Here is a 16,911-nt window from a genome sequence, read left to right on the forward strand (position 1 = left end):
AAAAAGCCCCAACAAGGAGGAACTGTCTCTTTATGCTGCTTGGGCTCTGGGGGGCAAGGATTACGAGGCGTAACTAAAAGATCCCCAGGGCTTAGCTTGGGTCAGCCCTAGAGGACATATAGAGCTTGCTTCTTATAGAAGCTTCTGTTACTTTTTGAAAGTTAAGCTTGTAACTCATTTGTGTGTGTGTGTGTGCGTGTGTGCGTGTGTGTGTGTGTTTACCTGCTTTAACTTTGTGCATAACTCTCTTGTTTCCTTTTCCTATATAATAAATCTTTAGATCGTTTATTATAGGGTTGGCTTCATGCGTTGTCTTTGGTGTGAGATCTAAGGTGCAATTGATCTGGGGTAAGTGACTGGTCCTTTGGGACTGGGCGTAACCTGAATAGCGCTGCGATGGTTGGTGAAAGAGCCTATCTATCACAGAGGCAGGCTTAGCTGGGTGGCGAGACCGAGGATTCGGAGAACCCACGGGAACTACCTGTGACTCCATGGCTAGGCTGTTCTAGGGCTTGAGGAGTTCACACTTGATGGTTGGTTGGTGAAATCCAAGTACAGAACTCACACCCAGTTTGGGGCTTGGGCCCTGGCTCTCAACAGACTGCCCAGAGGTTTGTGCTCACCGCTTTTGAGGTACTGCAGGACCGCTTGGCAGATGTCATGGGGTTGCTGGCCCCTGTAATGGGCCCCAGGTCCAGGCTACCCCGACCAGCTAATTTAAGGGGAAGGAACCCATCTAGGTAGTTAACTGAACAACGAGCACCTGAGCCAGATAAAAGCCATCCGGGCTCAATTCCAAGGAGGGGCTCCCAGAGTGAGGAGCTCCCAGAGCCCACAGCTCGGAAAAGGAGGACAGCAGCCTCAGTGGCTCTGCGACCCCTGAGCCCAAGGGAGAGTCTTTATTTCAAGTTTATTTGGGGATTTAATAAAGCAGAACCCAGCGGGGGAACTGCATGTTACACCCTTCTGGACTCTCTGGAATTCTTAAGGGGCCCTGAGAGAAGGGAAACTAAGGCAGGGAGTGCCTCCAGGGCCACATTAGGCCAAAAGAGAGCGCTACAGGGCAGGCATGCCCTAAAACATGGGTGCTGGGTCCTTTGCAGCAGCTGCAGTGTCCCGTCTCTCTCCTTGCCTGCTGGAGACAGGCTGAGCCCTCAAGAAGCTAGCAGCTCCCTCCCTCTCCATCCTGCTCACCTGACGTTAGCCAGAGGCCCTGTGCTCTCAAAGTTGTCCCTGGCTTCGGGCCCGTCACTCGAAGACTTCCGTGCGTCCAAGTATGAGGAGACGCTGTTAAAACGGACCTTGTAGCTCCTGCAAACAGCAACGACAACAAGCGTTACGGCAACCGCGGCATCTCTACACCTACTACTGGGCCACCATGCCAGCGGTAAGATGGGCAGGCGAATGCTGGGTACTGGGGCGCAGCTTGGACAGCTCTCACCAGTCAGGGCCGGAGTTCAGGGCTCTGCTGTTTGCCTGCCCCAGGGGAGGCTGTTAGTGATGCCAACAGCGGAGCAGGGAGCTGCCCTCCCTTCCCTGCAGTGGGTGCAATCCACCCTCAGTGTACGTTACATGCCTCCCGATGCACAGAGGAAGTGAGTCTGTTACAAGCCCCAGCTGGCCAGCCGGGCTCAAGCTGCAGAGACTCACACACTCTGGAGGTCCCCAATTCACGGCATCTGCTGCGGTGGGGGAAGCAGAAACGTTGACCTTAGCACATAAACAGGTGCTCTTTACCTCCTGATCTGAAGGTCACTGTCCCTGGGTTCTGGTGGCTTCCCCCAAAGGGACAGTGGTCAAGCCGGGAGTGTCCTGTACTGAGAAACTCCAGCCACTCTTACCAGAGAGAAACAGCAAGAGCGTCCCCAGAGCTCATTGTGGGACATGGAGGACTGAGACTGGCTGTCAGATAGCCAGGCTCCAGGACGTTCAGGCCCTTAAAGACAGTAGCCAACAGCTCGAATTGTTCTTGGCCATGGCTGCAGCAGCCAGTGCCGAGCTCAGACGCTCGAGTTATATGTTGCTGCCCACCTCACAGCTCAACTACGACCTCCTGCCAGGACACCCCGTAATATGGTGTATCGCAAGCGTCCGGCGTGGAGGCGACACACACGAACAACCCAGCGGAATCCTTTTCACGGAGACACCTCTGGGGGCGGCCTATTGTCCTATTTCATCAGCTGTCCCATTTAGGGGAAGAAGCCGCTAAAAACCATAATGGGTTTTCAGATTGCGAGCCCTGTAGGGATCTGTCACGTGACATGTCCGCATAGCGGGTAGGCCACTTTGGGGCTGCAACACCACCACAATCAGTGCAAATAACTAACATTACTGCTCTGCACAAGCATGTTATCCGCTGCACTTGAACACCGTTTCTGAAGGAGAAGACCAGAGCCAAGACTTTCCTACCTCTTTAACATCTGATTAAAACACACTTACCACTGGCCAGATACTAATTCTGTCCTGACTAAGCAGCAGACACTACCATTCACTATCCTCATTACGTTAATTCAAGAGACTTCATAGGGAGTGGATGTCTCAATTAAGTGGAATATGCTGTACGTCGCCCCTGAAATAATAACCACCACCAATAAATGTTTAACACTTTGCCATTCTGCAGCAACCTGGATCTTAAAGCTCTTTACAAATGTTTAACTAACTCTGGCAGATGTCAAGTGACTTGCCCAAGTCTCATGTTGCTTCAGTAGCAGAGCCAGTAACAGATGCCAGAAAACTGACTCCCAGTCCTCTGCTCTAACCCCAAACCATACTTCCTTCAAGGAAGGACACAACCTTAGCTTGACCACAGCACTCGTGCGCCTTAGAGGTGTTTTTGCACAACACGGCAATAAACCGAGGCCAGGCCCCTCTAACATCCCCAGGCTTTTCAGCCCACCTAAAGCGATTTTATGGGGAGTTTCTCTATATTCGGGGTCTCCCTTGAAGCCCCAGCATCTGGATCTGTGTGAGAATCTCAGCATTTTAAAGAAAGTTACTAGCCCTTGTAGTTGCAGAGAAGAGCTGAAAAGGCGATCCTTCAAGGCTTAAAGGCAAATAAAAAGAACACATTTACCATTTTTAAATCATCTCAGTGTTTAGGGTTGGCAGTACAAAGATACAGAGCTGCCTGGAAGAAGAGAAAGCTGTGAAACATTGCCACCTAGTGGTAATCTGATTTAACTACTACTGTATGTTCAAAGCGTAGCCACACATCTTGATTATCACTACAAAAGGTTTTTTTTCTCTCCTGCTGGTAACAGCTCGCCTTACCTGATCACTCTCATTACAGTGTGTATGGTAACACCCATTGTTTCATGTTCTCTGTGTATATAAAATCATCCTACTGTATTTTCCACTGCATGCATCCGATGAAGTGGGCTGTAGCCCACGAAAGCTGATGCCCAAATAAATCTGTTCGTCTCTAAGGTGCCACAAGTCCTCCTGTTCTTTTTGCAGATACAAACTAACATGGCTGCTACTCTGGAAGCTACACATCTGTGGTTCCTGGACCACCAGTAGTTCATGGGGCACTTGCTGTTGGCCCACAGACACTTGGCTGGTTGCAGGGTGCTGGCTCCTCTTCGTTTGCAGCAGCTAGTTTGCATTAAAAGAAGCTAAAATACATGCCATAGTTTCTTGTCCTTTTCCACGTAAGCCATTGCTGGGGCTGCCTCAGGGATGATAGCCCGTTATCGATAGCAGGGGAGAGGGCCGAGAGGCAGCGAATGGGAGGGGAGCGGGCCAGGAGCCTCTGTGAAGATGCGGTCTATGCTATGAACAGCGGTCCATGCAAAGGCCAGCAGTGAGCCCAGTTTGGGCTCCATTTCTGCGTTAGTGGTGTTTATCTGTATGGCATGGTCACAGGGTGAGCTAGCCCTTTAAAAGGTTAGCCCACCTTCCCTGGCAAAGAGAAAGAGAGTGCAGGGGTCACGTGTGACTAAGAACCAGGCCTGCTGTGAGATATAAGGGTGGCCGGTGACTAGTCAGGAAAAGACTCCAAGGACAGCAGACCTGAGAGATCAAGCAGGAAGAGGCCCCGTCCAGGGACGACAGGGCAGTTTGGGTTATTGCTTGGAGTCCTATGGCTGGGGACCTGTAATAGAGGGCTGGCATGGGTGTCCCCCAAGCTGCCAACCTGCAAGTGGCTGCAGCCATCGGCAGTTAACAAGGGGAGGAAGGGATTGGTAGGAGCCCAAGAGGGCTGGAGCTGAGCCCAGTAAAGGGCTAAAGACTCGTGAAAAGGACAGAGGGGCCTTAGAGGTCCGGCTTTGCCCCAGCAAGAGAGAACTCTGGCTAAGCCCGAGGACTGAGTGACCTCAGGGCTGCAGTGCATTGAAGGCTCCTGCACAAGAGCACTGCAGCAGCCTATGAGGCTGAGGATGACTGCACTGAAGGAGGAAACTGAGGCAGCAGACAGGCCTGATGCCAGACCAGGTAACTCCCTGCTACAGCTGCTGTTAAAGAAAGACACAACTGCCAAATCTGGATCCAGATTCTGAACCCCTGGAGAAGCTGGATCCCGGGTTTGCCTCGGGCCCATCTTGAGTTCACAGTCTCTGCGTTCAGTCTTGCGGCAACAGGAGTCTGCCTTGTGTCCTCACTGCCACAGGATCTGAGCACCTCACGGTTCCCAAAGTCTCTCTCCTCTTCACCGAGACGGAGAGCCGGTACGGCTACACAGCAGAAAAACCTCGCAGCCGCGAGTCTCAGAGCCCGCCTCAGCCTACTTGGGTTGTGGGGCTCCAACTAGTGGTGCAGATGTTGGGGCTCTGCATAGAGCCTGGCTCTGGGACCCTTCCGCCTCCCTGGGTTGCAGAGCCCAGGCTCCATGCAGAGCCAAACATCTACACTGCTATTTTGGGCCCTGCTGCGTGAGCCCAACTCAACTGACGTAGGCTCGGAGACTTGCTGCCGTGTCCTGTTCTGTTTGCCAAGGAGACGTACCCTAAGTGACTTGCTCAAGGCCACACGGGATGTCTGTGGCACAGCAAGGGATTGAATATGTGTCTTTTGAGCCCCAGGCCAGCACCCTCCCCAGTGGACCATCCCTCCTCTTGCTCCAGTGCGCTTCTCCCTACAAGTGCTCTCTTGCCCAGGCCAGAGCCATACGATTCTGCATGGGTGACCGGCTTCGCCCCCATGGCAAACTAACCGAAAGGAATGGTATCCGTCAAGGAGAGTGTAACACCCCTCTCCCAGCCCCATCTCTTACCAAGCCAGGAACTTCTGCTGGGCTGGACCCAGTGTCTTGTTGGAGGGAGGAAAGGGGATGACATGCAAGGGGATTTCATGCCAGGGAAGGTATATAGACTCATTCCCCTAGAGCCAGGCCTGCACTGCAACCCTCCAAACACTGGAATTCTGGATCAGCTTTACATACAAGCAACTGTCCGGGGTCCTGTTCTTCTGGGAGGGCCACCAGGCAGCTCTTGACCTGGTTCTCCCCCTCATCTAGCAAAGCACAGGATATACCAGGCCCAGTTCCACACCCCCTCAGGTGTAAGGCTGCTTTCCTCTCCCTCAGCAGAGCCCACCTGACTTGGTCTCTTGCTTGGGTCCCTACAGACCCAGAAGCCAGTTTTGGATGGCAGTGGAGTGGAGTGAAATTGCCAAGGTTTGTTTTACCTGTGACCTCAGCCTGGTCCAGAGGGGAAAGGCCAGTACTAGGACCAGTTGCCTGAGTACACACGAGTCCCTCCCCAGGCCATAAACGTGCAGCCTCTGTTGGGATAGAGGCCAGCTAACCCAAGGGATGGATGTGGTGCCTGGTTCCCCAGGGACGGGCCAGCTCTGCTGTGGTGGGAGTGAGGCAGGGCTCTTGTTTGAGTCTCTTACTTCCTCTCTTCCAGGTGAGAGTTGGGATTCCTCATTTCCATCATCGCACAGCCGAATTTCTAGAGAGAGAGAGAGAGAGAGAAACACAGCAGGGCCGTCACTTCCACAGACTGTCGTACAGGACACCAAATGTAAGTGTGGGTCCGGGTGGCTGCGCCATCCTGCTTCAGAGGCCCCCACCTGCTTTCACCAGTGGGACTCGGCCGTGGGTCATCTGCCCCGTGCACTGGGACTGAACTCATCTATTGCTCTGTAAGCCCACTGGGGCCAGGACCAGAGCCTTGAGGGTTCATACAGCACCAAGCACATCCGCAGGTTAATAATAATTTGCCCTTGTATGGTGCGGTACATCAAAGGGTCTCTAAGCATTGAGGGCCTGATCCAACCCACTGAATCTGACTTTGATGGACTCTAGGGCCTGATCCAACCCCTTTCACTGACTTTGATGGGATCTAGAGCAGGCTTTTAATTAATTAAACCTCACAGCCTCCCTGGGGGCAAGGCAGATGTTCTCCCATTCTACAGATGGGAAAACTAAGGCAAACTTTAGGTCTCACAGCAAGTGGGGGGCAGGTTTGGGAAAGAACCCAGGTCCCGTGATGCCCAGCTATGTACTTGGACCACTGCACTATGCTTCCCGCTCTCCGCAATGAATGGGCCTACAAGTGGGTGCCACTCCCCCTGCCCCACCATTACTGCCACGTGCGGTACTGGGATAGTTCTTAAGTCTTTCCTACCTCCCCATTCTCTGGTGGGTCTCCGTTGCCAAAGGTGCTTGTGACCACCAGGACGAGGGTTTCGTGTTCCAGGTGGACTATGTCGTACTCATCCATGGACATCACCTGAGACAGACAGAGATGCTGGTAGTAGCCCCTTGCACAGGGAGACTCACTGCCATTCAGCTGTCTGGGCTTTACAGCTAGGGGCCAAAGCCTCTGTGCAGTTCTACCATCGGCCCGAGGATCTGGCAGAGAACTTGGTACTGAGATCCCATCTATAAAGCTAAGGGAGGAGGCCCAGAGACTTAAGGGAGAGACAAATTCTGCTCTCCTTGGGGACTTCCATGGGGCTAAATGGGTAACAGAGGGCAAAACTGGGCCCACAAGGCCTCTCCAAACGTGTTCAAATTGAAGGCAGCTTCGCTGGCATCCGGGCCTCGGTCCCTTAACCGGTCCCAGGGCCCAATCCTGCAAGGTGCTGTGGGCCTGCAATTCCTAGGAAAGTCCCTGGGAGTCGAGGGAGCCCAGCAACTCGTTGCATTGGGCCTGGTACGTAAGCCACGTAGTCCCGTGCACTGTTCTCCATGGGCAGAGAGCTGGTAACGCTACCTTGGCATCGAAAGCGTGCTTGAAGATTTCACATAAGGTTTTTGCATAGACCTGGGACTTCCCCGTTTCCGTGGCATAGAGGATGGTCGCTTTGACCCTCTTGGCCATTGCCTGCCCCATCAGCTTGGCAGAGAACTTCACGGCTCTGGGAAGCAAGTAGAAGCCTTGATAAGATACTTGGACATGAGAAGCCCAGTATGCAATTCCCCCCCATCTCCCTCTGTCTCCCTCTCTCTCTCCTGGATTTCAAGCATGGCTGTGTGATCACGGGGGAGTTATTAGTTCACAGCGTGGGGTGAGAGTTCTAGAGTCTGGGGAAAAGTAAGAGGAATGGTTTTAAACAGCCACTGCGCCCCACTCAGCCACGATTTACAGCCACGCGAGGCGGCTGGAGACCCCTGCCTGGGTGGAGAGCACTGTTCCCTCTAAGCTGTGCGCGTGTGCAAACACACAGATCCTAAACCCCGCGCACACGGCGAAACACTGCGTGCACAAAAATTTGCACAGAAGCACAACAATTTGCACAGAAGAAATTTTTTGCGCACACGGCCTGTCAAAAATTAGAGGGAACATTGGTGGAGAGGCAGCCTTCGACGCTCTGCCCAGCTGTAAGTAACTGCACAGGGCTCAAGGCAGTGGGAACCAGTCCCCTGCTGCCTATGGAAACACACCAGTGTACTGCTGGCTTTCAGGGAAGCCTGCCAGCTTGCGCTCTCATGTTGTCAGATCTCAGACCTCCAGAAAATGTTTTGTATCTTGCACTCGTGCACGCCCAGACAGTATCTGGGAAGTGGCTTGTTTCTTTGTTTCCGAGAACAGGGAAGTCAACAAGGCTTTTGAGTTTGTTAGAATAAAAAAAACACACACTTCCTTCCCTGTGCACAGGGACCAGGACTTACATCTGGCCCGGGCTGCTCTGGCAATAGTGTTGATTATTAACTAAACTGAACCTGCACCTCTCCCCAATCAGCCAGGGTGTCTGTTCACTTAAAACCCTGCATTTTGATCACTGTCACGTCCCAGTGGGTACAGCACCAACGGGCATAAATTGACTTGTGGGAACAGTCCCATGGGGATCACCCCCAGGAGCCAACTTACTCCCCTTTAAATGGTTGCAGGACAGGGGCTCTAACCACCTGCCTTTCATTTCCTGCAGCAGGAATCTATTTCCTTGAGCAGCTGCACCCATTAGCTTTGTCTATATAAAAACTCTTTTTGCCCCAGAATTTTCCACCATTACTACCATTGGTTCATCTCCACCAGCTCGAGCACTAGTGTGGACAGGGGACCACTCGTGTTTCAGGCCCTGTGTCCTCTAACCCAGCTCAGAGCAGCTCTCCGGGTAGGTCGACGCTGCAGCTGGAGGTGTCATTTCCAGCTGGAGTAGACATACTGCGCTAGCTCTGATTGAGCTAGCATGCTAAAAATAGCAGTATAGCTTCTGGGGGGAGGGATAGCTCAGTGGTTTGAGCACTGGCCTGCTAAACCCAGGGTTGAGAGTTCAATCCTTGAGGGGGGCCATTTAGGGATGGGGGGGGGGGAATTGGGGATTGGTCCTGCTTTGAGCAGGGGGTTGGACTAGATGACCTCCTGAGGTCCCTTCCAACCCTGATCTTCCATGATTCTATGCAGTGGTGCAAGTAGCAGGAGGGGCTAGGCATCTGGAGTACCATCCGGTCTGAGACAGCACGCACGTATTTGGGGTGACTCGTCCCGCTTGCTACTCTCCATTCTTAGCATGCTAGCTTGATCAACGCTAGAGCGTGTGTGTCTTCCCGACCTTCCAGCTCCCACATAGACACACCCAATGTGACACCGCACCTACCACATCAGTGGCCATCAGCACTCTGTCCACACTAGTGCTTCTGCCCCGCCAGTGCTGGTAGCAACCGTGGAAAATATGGGGCAAAAAACGTGTAGCAGAGACAGGTTTCTTATTGTACTGTAAGGCCACGAAGACAACGCTGTCCACGCTTGTTTGTTATGGCAGAGTTACTCATAAGAGCTGGGTTGCAGGGACTGGAGTTCTGCTTTCAAAAATATTCAACATTTTCTCTTTTTTCTAAAGTCACACCAAGTTTGTAAACGGATCCATCAAAATGGCAGGCTAGAGCCGGGGCCCCGATCCAGCCAGTGTCTCTTGCAGCACACCAGGCAGAATCAGCCACGGCATCTCGGTACAGAGACGCCACGGAAATCGTGGCAGCTTGATTTAGTTTGTTGACAGTTGAGCGGTGGGTTGAAAAAGTCACGGTTGCCCAAATTGGAACACAATGTAAAGTCTGATAAGTGTCAGCCCTGCTCCAGCAGCCTGGTGAGATTCTAGTGCCCTCATCAGAACAGACGTGCATTGATGGGGGAGCCAGTTGCAGCTACGTTGGATGCTTCAGGGAGAGACCCGTCAATGAGAATCGATTAGGGAAGCCCAGCCCTTCCCCCCCCCCCCCCGGACGTGGTTACAGGTGAAGGGTGTCCACTATCAAAATCTGCCCTGGTTTCAGACAGAGAGGAGATTTTTTGGAATGTGGGGGTAAAGGAAAAGCCTGAACTGGATTTCTTTGCCCCCCCGCAACATGGTCTCAAGGTACTCGCCTCTGGGCGGTTCCTATCCTGCTTTCAGTCTGATTCATTCTGGTTGTTACCTGCTGCTATAACATGGCTCCTGAGTTCACCCTTCCATGTCAATTGCACCCACTCATTTCAGATGCCACTGGCCTCCCCCCGGCCCTGGCACTGATCAGATCTTAGCAAAAGTACAGATGGGTCCAGGAGGAAGCTGAGAGATGAACTGTCTGGCTCCTTTTCAACCAGTTCTGGACAGCATCTAAATCATCTTGTAATGAAACCCCACCTGGTCAGGAATGTTTTGCTCGCTCAACCGTTCCCATCTTGTGCGCGGGAGCAGGCAAAAAGCAGATTAGCTCAGAGCCAGGCGGAATTAATGGTAAATTGACAAAAAAAAATTGAAACCACCTACACACCAAGAACAATGGAGGGGATATTATTTAAAAATCCTACCTGCCAAGTTCACATTTTATAAAGCTGTTTATCAATTACGTACTCACACAGAGAGCAGCTATAATTAACAGCCATTGTGTCCTCTTCTAACTTAATAGCTCGCTTAATCTTTTCGAACCCTCTACCTCCCCCAGACTCCCGCTGAAACCCATGCGCCAGGCACTGGCCCCAAGAATGTATTCATGGTGCGGTGGCTTCATGGACGCAACCATGGAAACTAACTTAATGGAAGGGCTGGGGGACATGGGATGAGAATAGAATCACAACAACAGGGGCACCGGCTCAGCAGTGTCTAGATGATTGTGTAGCATCATTGACCATGGCCAGGTTGCCTGTGACATAACGCGCATGTTACTGGCTAATAATAATATCACCTAGCTCCTATACAGTGCTTTTCCATCAGTAGATCTCAAAGCACTTCACAAAGGAGGTCAGTATTCTCCTCCCCATTTTATAGATGGGGAAACTGAGGCACAGAGGCATGCCGTGGCTTGCCCAAGGTGACCCAGCAGGCCAGTAGTAGATCCAGAAATAGAACAGGAGAAATAGTCTCCTGAGTCCTAATCCACTGCTTTCTCCACTAGGCCACTCTGCCTCCCCTCTTGGAACATCTCCCCCAACCCCACCCCCATGGTGGGGAGGCTTCCAGACCAGGAATAAAATACCAAGATTGTCCAAAGTTGCTGAGCTCAGTTGGGCAGATCCCTGCTCAGCATTCCCGGGTATCCAGCTCTAGGGGGCTTGTTCTGCCCATGGAAGGGATGGGGACTAGCTGTGAAATATGGACCCAGGTTTCGATTCCAAAATGTCAAGGGCTGTCCAGAGCCAGGATCCTAGTTTGAGCCCATCTCTTATGTCCATATGTATAAAGGCTCTGCATGCCATTCTCCTTTCACACTGACAAAGGGTTCGGTCCCCACAAACTGCAGGGGAGTGATTGGCTGAAGTATCCCAAATAGCAAAGAAAAGGATTCTGTGGGCACGAGTTTCCTCTCACTTATACCAGCGCTAACTGGGAGTATCAGCAACAGAGTTACATCATTGTCATAGGGGGAGAAGAAAGGAGAATCAGGCCTTATAACCCCAGAGAGAGGAAGGAAGAGGAGCCATTTGAAGTCTCTCTCCAAGTGCTGGAACAACCAGAGAGACATTGCTGGAGAATGAACTGATTTGTGGGAAGAGACCCGATGAGGATTTTTAGCTATTTTATACCTTCACCCTGCTTCAGTGGCAGACCCCAAATGCTGCCCACCTCTCCAGACACCTCTCTCCTGGGCCACACAAGATGACATTGCAAAAGGAGAGGCCTTCAAAAGACCATGGGGGAATCCTGGTGGGTGAGGAGCTGCCCACGCAGCAGTAATTCAAGTAGCACACGGCAGCCCCACCTCACAGAATCTGAACAGTAAATGATCTGTGTGCCGCATCTCAGTGCTCTGGCTCCTGGTGTGTGGGGATAGCTACTCCCGGGTACTTACTTGGCCAGCTTTTTAAAACCGATGGCTCTCTTTTTGGTAGGAGTCCCATTGACCCCTTTCCAGATGTGCGTATTCCAAGGGTCAGGCTAGGAGGAAAAAGAGGGTCATCAGCTGAGGGACAGAGCTGTGTTATTCAACAAGTGCCAGGTCTGTGGGGCCCGACAATGGACTTGCATTCGCTTGTAAAGACCGCTTGTTTAGAGACATTCACAACACCCGATTGCTAGGGACCAGCTGGCCTCAGACCCTCTTCATCGGTCTTTACTTTGAGGGCTGGTCTGGAGCCCCATCCTACCCTCCACAACCCAGCTATTTAATCTTGGAGATGACCCTCTCTAGAGATGCCCATGTCTTTGAGGTATGGCTGGATGCCCCAGGGTTTCAACACGCTGTCGCAAGGCAGCGAGGGTGTTGCTGGCTTGTAACAACATGGTGGAGGACCAGGCCCTTTGTGCCTCCCGGAAATGAGGCTGTCCCAGGGAGTGTTGTCAGCAGGGAGATGCAGGAACGCACCCCTCCACTTTTCCAAAGGGCCTCAATAAGGGGCGGAGGCTAGGTAAAAGGATCAACGGCTGCGCAGTTCCTGTGGGCTCAGTGCCATTTACACAGTCAGGGCAGGGAATGCTCTGGGGTCATGGGAGATGGAGAATACAGATGAACAAATGGCTCCCTTTCCTGGTGATTCCTTATGGGATCTAGACTAATGGCCACACTGAACGAAAGCCGCAGGCGCACAGACATTTGGTGAACGAAGGTACGTCTGCTCAGGGTCCCTTGTCCCATTCTTTGAAGGGCTCAGTGCTCTGTTGCTAACATTGTGGCCTAGTGCTTATGCTCTGCACACCCAGCCAGGAGACCAGAGTCAGATTTTCCATCCCCAAGCTGGCAGAAGCAGCTTGCTCAAGTTTGCTAGATGGTGGAGGAAGGGAAGGGGTGACTGGCAGGGGCCGACAGCAGCCCCCCGCGGCTGATTGAGAAGCAGGGCCGATGAGCTCCAGAAGGTGCTCTGCTGGGATGAAGGGCTCAAGATGGGACCGTGATGATTCTCCGGGCTCTGGCAGAGATGCAAAGAGCCACCATCCCTGGGGGAAGGCAACTCGTGCAGGGGGTCTGCAAACCTGACTCTGATTATACCTTGATGCCTTGTAACAATCAGGCTTGTTAACAAGCACCACCGCCTTGCAGAGGAACAACTGTTGGAATGCAGAGCCAGTCCACAGCTGGGGTGGAGACGTAGATCCTGCTGCCCCTGCCTATCATGGCACCCTTGTGTGCGAGGGGCAGGGTGTGCGGCACCGGCAGAAGCCCGGCTATGGATAGTACCTGGTACTCGAAGGAGGGCGTGAGCCGATAGTTGAGCATTTCCTGATGGAAGACCGGGGTGATGCTGCTGGACATCGGTGGGACGATCCACACCCAGTCAGCCGGGCACCCCCCGCGGCAGCGATACTCATTCTCCATGTGCTTGATGAAGGACTCTGTGGCTGAGTGATGGTCCACAATGGTCACCTTGTCGCTCTGTTGGAGGGAGGAGAGAGCCAGTAGTAACTGCAGGCGAATGCTCCTTGGGCAGTGAGGATGGGAGTCGGGAGGCAGCATGAGGACCCTGGGCTGGGAGCCGAGCCCGCCATGAGGGCTAAAAAGGAGCATCCCCACCAAGAACTGCAGGGGACATTAGGACAACAATCGGCTTCTGTCTAGGAGAAGTCAAAGGCTGAAAGCTCAGTTCCTCCTTCCAATGGAAGATGTCCAGCAGTGGCAATGGGGCATGAGGAACCAACCGGAAGGGCCCCGTGGCGGGGTCTGATTGAGGAGACAGCCTTCACAATGGAACATTTGATTATGCTGAGCTGGTTGACCGGTAGGAGGGACCCTGAATCCCCTAAGCTCTGCTGTGGGCTGGTCAAAGGTCATTGTTACCCTTGGAGTCCAGCTCTGGGACCAGCCACTGTTCCCTTCCTCTAGGACTGTTCTCCCAGCTCACTCGTATAAAACTCCCAGGAAAACAGCTGCTGGAAGACGCAGCTGGCTAAGAGAGATATTACCCATGTGTATCCCCTGCCCTCCCAGAGCAGACACACTAAGGTGGAGAGATATTCTCCTTCTTCGCCTGGTGCCAAGCAGTATTCTGCCCCAATCACTAGTTTTGGCTTGGATGAGACAAAATCTCAAATCCCTTTAAATCGAAATGTGGATACCCAGGGCCAGATCCTTGACCCTTTTTGTGCCATTCATGCCGTGTAAAGGAGCTGGAAATTCCCCGAGGGAAAAGCTTGCACAGGGCTGATGTAGACAGGCCTACACCACCCGTCGGTGCCGGGCCCAGTGGCCGGAGCGTGCTAAATTCCACTGGGGCAACCCCGGCACCTGGAACAACCCCAAATTAGGGAGGGCCCAAAGGTGGCATAGCCCCTCCTGAGCAGCACTGCCCAGACTTTAGTCACCGTCACCTCCGTGTCAGGACAGTGCCGCATGAAAGCACGTTAAACCACTAGTTGCTGTGGCCCTGGGGCAGATCTCTCTATGGCCCCTTCCCACGCCAGTTCCTGACGGGGCCGGTCTCATCCCCAACCCCAAAGCCTTGGGGATGCCTGTGCTGAAGCTTCAGCAGCAGCAAGTCCTGCCCCTCGAGTACCTGGAAGCTGTACAGAACAGCGATGTTAATCTCCACCAGCGCCTGGTCTTTCCACAGCGAGGAGGTTTTCCTCATGTCCAGGTTCATCTTTTTGGCTACTTCCTGCAAAGACGCGCAGTAATCGGTGAGCGTGGGCTCAGTCCTGGCCGCAAGGCAAGGTCTGAAAAGGTCTCTGCCCTAGGGAGCGAGCTAAGGGAAGGCAAGGCCCCATCTCCGCATCTGATGGAGAACTTCCATGACTGGAGGCAAAGCTGCTGGGTATGGATCAGGGCAAAGGACCTGCCTGTCTCACGGAACCTCATCCCGCTGGCCCGGTTCCCTCCTGAACAGTCAGGGCTTGGCAGTGCCCAGCCTCGCACAGGGGCTCTGGGCAATCCCAGCGGGGAGGGCAGGTGTGATGCTGGCAGGCCAGGTGCCAGCTCATGCCCAGGTCCCCAGGCCTCACTGGAATACTGACAAATACAGAGCTGGAGCCTGGCTGGTTCGCCTGGGTGGTAGGGTTGTTAAACCAGGCGTTAGTTCTAACCCTGTGCCGAGTGTTTCGACGTTACGGAACGCGTGTGAGTCGCTGCCTGCACGAATCTCACGTGTAACAGCTGTAGCCCCTGGTATAAGGCAACAGCTGAGCCTTTTGTACTGCAAGCATCTGTGGCTGTTACCACTGCCAGACAGGAGAGAGACATTAACGCGTGTAAAGCGCTGATCTCTAACAGAAGGCGATACGTCCTGCCCCACAAGCAAGGTCCATCGACCCCAGATGAACTATCGTGGAACACTGAAGTGGACAAAAGGCTTCGTTGGTTGCTCTGACTCCACCATGAAGAGGAGTGATGCCAGTGAATTCCTTCCATCAGCTGAGTTTGCTGCTCAATGAGCAAAGGGGGAAAGGAAAAAGGGCCCTAACAAGAAGGGACTGTCTCTTTATGCTGCTTGGGCTCTGAGGGGCAAGGATAACGAAGCATAACTGAAAGATCCCCAGTGCTTAGCCCGGGCTATAGAAGTCACAGCCAATTTGGGGTTTGTGCCCTGCTTCCCCATGCCCTGAGCCACTGAAGGCCATCTTGACAGCAGGCACGGCGCCCTACCAGTGCCCACTATGCGGCGGGGCACCTGAAAGAGGATGGGGAGAGGAGTGAGCCGTGTGTGGCACCCCCAGATCTCCAAGGGAAGCCACGGAGCTGGCTGGGTGTGGGGGGAGGAACACAGTACACCTCTGTGGGGGAGCAGCATCAGAGTTCCCCCCGGGGTGGGGAAGCCCCAATCTGGGTGTGTTTAGTACCAACGTTTCTTCCACTTTCCCCACCCCAAGTAACATACCAGGGACTTGCTGGGCCCAGGGCTCCCCGGGGCACGTTGCCCTGATGTGGCAGCATGGCTGGAATTCACCTTTATCTTCAGAGCTTATTTAAGGCAGCCCTTTAGTTTCCTTTACTGTCCCCCACAAAGCAGGGACGCGCCCAGCGTGGTGCTCTGCTCCCAGTAGCTCTGTACACCCCAAAGCACCCCCGCCAGCCCCACAGCCGCCCCAAGGCAAGGCAGGCGATAGCGAGGGCAGGGTTACCTCCAGCATGTTGTAGCGAGAGTTATCGCAGTAATCGCGGACTCCGATCTCAGTGCCCATGTACCAGCCGCTGAAGGGGCAGGCAGTAAACTCCAGGCCCCCGATCTCTAGCAGCATGTTGGACACCGCCGGTAAACCGTACCACTTCAGCCCCAGGTCCTTAAACCAGGCAAACCTGCCGAGCACACAGTGGGGTCAGCTGGGTGGCTGGATCCTCACGGGGAGGTGACCAAAGGGGGCATTTGCCCCTAACAGTCATTCCACAGAAGCCTGAAGGCAGCTTTGTCTTACTACAACGAGTCAGTTCTCAGCAACCATCAGAACCCTCCTGGGAACGAGCACAGCAGGGGAGTTGTGGGGCGGGGTGGGGAGAACAGGCGAATGGCAGGAGGCTCAGGGCAGAGGGACCGGAGAAACTGAAGTGATGCGAGAGCAGCCCTGCCATCCATCCATGAGAAAGGGACCAGGGTCACTGGTTTTCAAGCCCGTGTCAGTTTTTCCATACCGAGGGGAAGGAAGCTCTAAGGGTTGCACCAACTGGCAGAAATGGGCACAACTCCATGCTGGTGGGACTCTAGGTCTGAATGTGCCCCCCATCCCATTTAGCCCCCCGGGCAAGGCCACAGGAAAGGCCGTGCCGTACACTGTGAGAAGGCGTAGGTGGTTCCAGCAGAGCAGAACTCTGCAGAGCCTCCCCCGCAGCGGCACCCGGACGTGCTCTAGCTTACTTGGGATGCCTGATGGGTACTTCCAGCACCAGCTCCGGGGGGATCTCAAAGAGCTCGGGATCATTGCCGTTGGCCTGGAGGAGGAGCGGCAGGACATCAAATCGCCCCTTGGGAGCCTTCCACCCTTGCTGGATGCAGATCTGCAGCCAAACAGAGTTCACGTTAATATTCTCGCCAACCTGGCTGCCCAGCACTCTCTCAGGCACTGTGGGCCGGATGTGGGAGTTGCAAAGCGGTAGGCTGTTAAGTACAACAGTAGTCTCCTGTACTTTTTTGTTTTAATAAGGGATGTCTCCACTCAGTCTGAGCCATGTGTGCGCTAATAGGA

At 53.5% G+C, this 16,911-nt stretch overlaps 1 protein-coding gene across 2 annotated transcripts in view; it reads right to left on the minus strand.

The window, feature by feature from the left end:
- The window catches only part of NOS1 (nitric oxide synthase 1), an 85,514-nt gene that overhangs the window by 17,049 nt on the left and 51,554 nt on the right, over positions 1-16,911 (minus strand). For both annotated transcript variants that reach the window (XM_074972940.1, XM_074972941.1), the window contains exons 9-17: positions 16,584-16,723; positions 15,856-16,030; positions 14,295-14,396; positions 12,983-13,177; positions 11,660-11,745; positions 7,164-7,308; positions 6,573-6,677; positions 5,836-5,894; positions 1,195-1,311 (exon numbers count right to left, since the gene is read on the minus strand). In XM_074972940.1, coding sequence (XP_074829041.1) covers positions 1,195-1,311; positions 5,836-5,894; positions 6,573-6,677; positions 7,164-7,308; positions 11,660-11,745; positions 12,983-13,177; positions 14,295-14,396; positions 15,856-16,030; positions 16,584-16,723 — 1,124 coding nt within the window. The remainder of the gene's footprint in view (positions 1-1,194; positions 1,312-5,835; positions 5,895-6,572; positions 6,678-7,163; positions 7,309-11,659; positions 11,746-12,982; positions 13,178-14,294; positions 14,397-15,855; positions 16,031-16,583; positions 16,724-16,911) is intronic.

This window comes from Natator depressus, chromosome 15 (genome assembly GCF_965152275.1).
Source record: "Natator depressus isolate rNatDep1 chromosome 15, rNatDep2.hap1, whole genome shotgun sequence".
Lineage (NCBI taxonomy): Eukaryota > Metazoa > Chordata > Testudines > Cheloniidae > Natator > Natator depressus.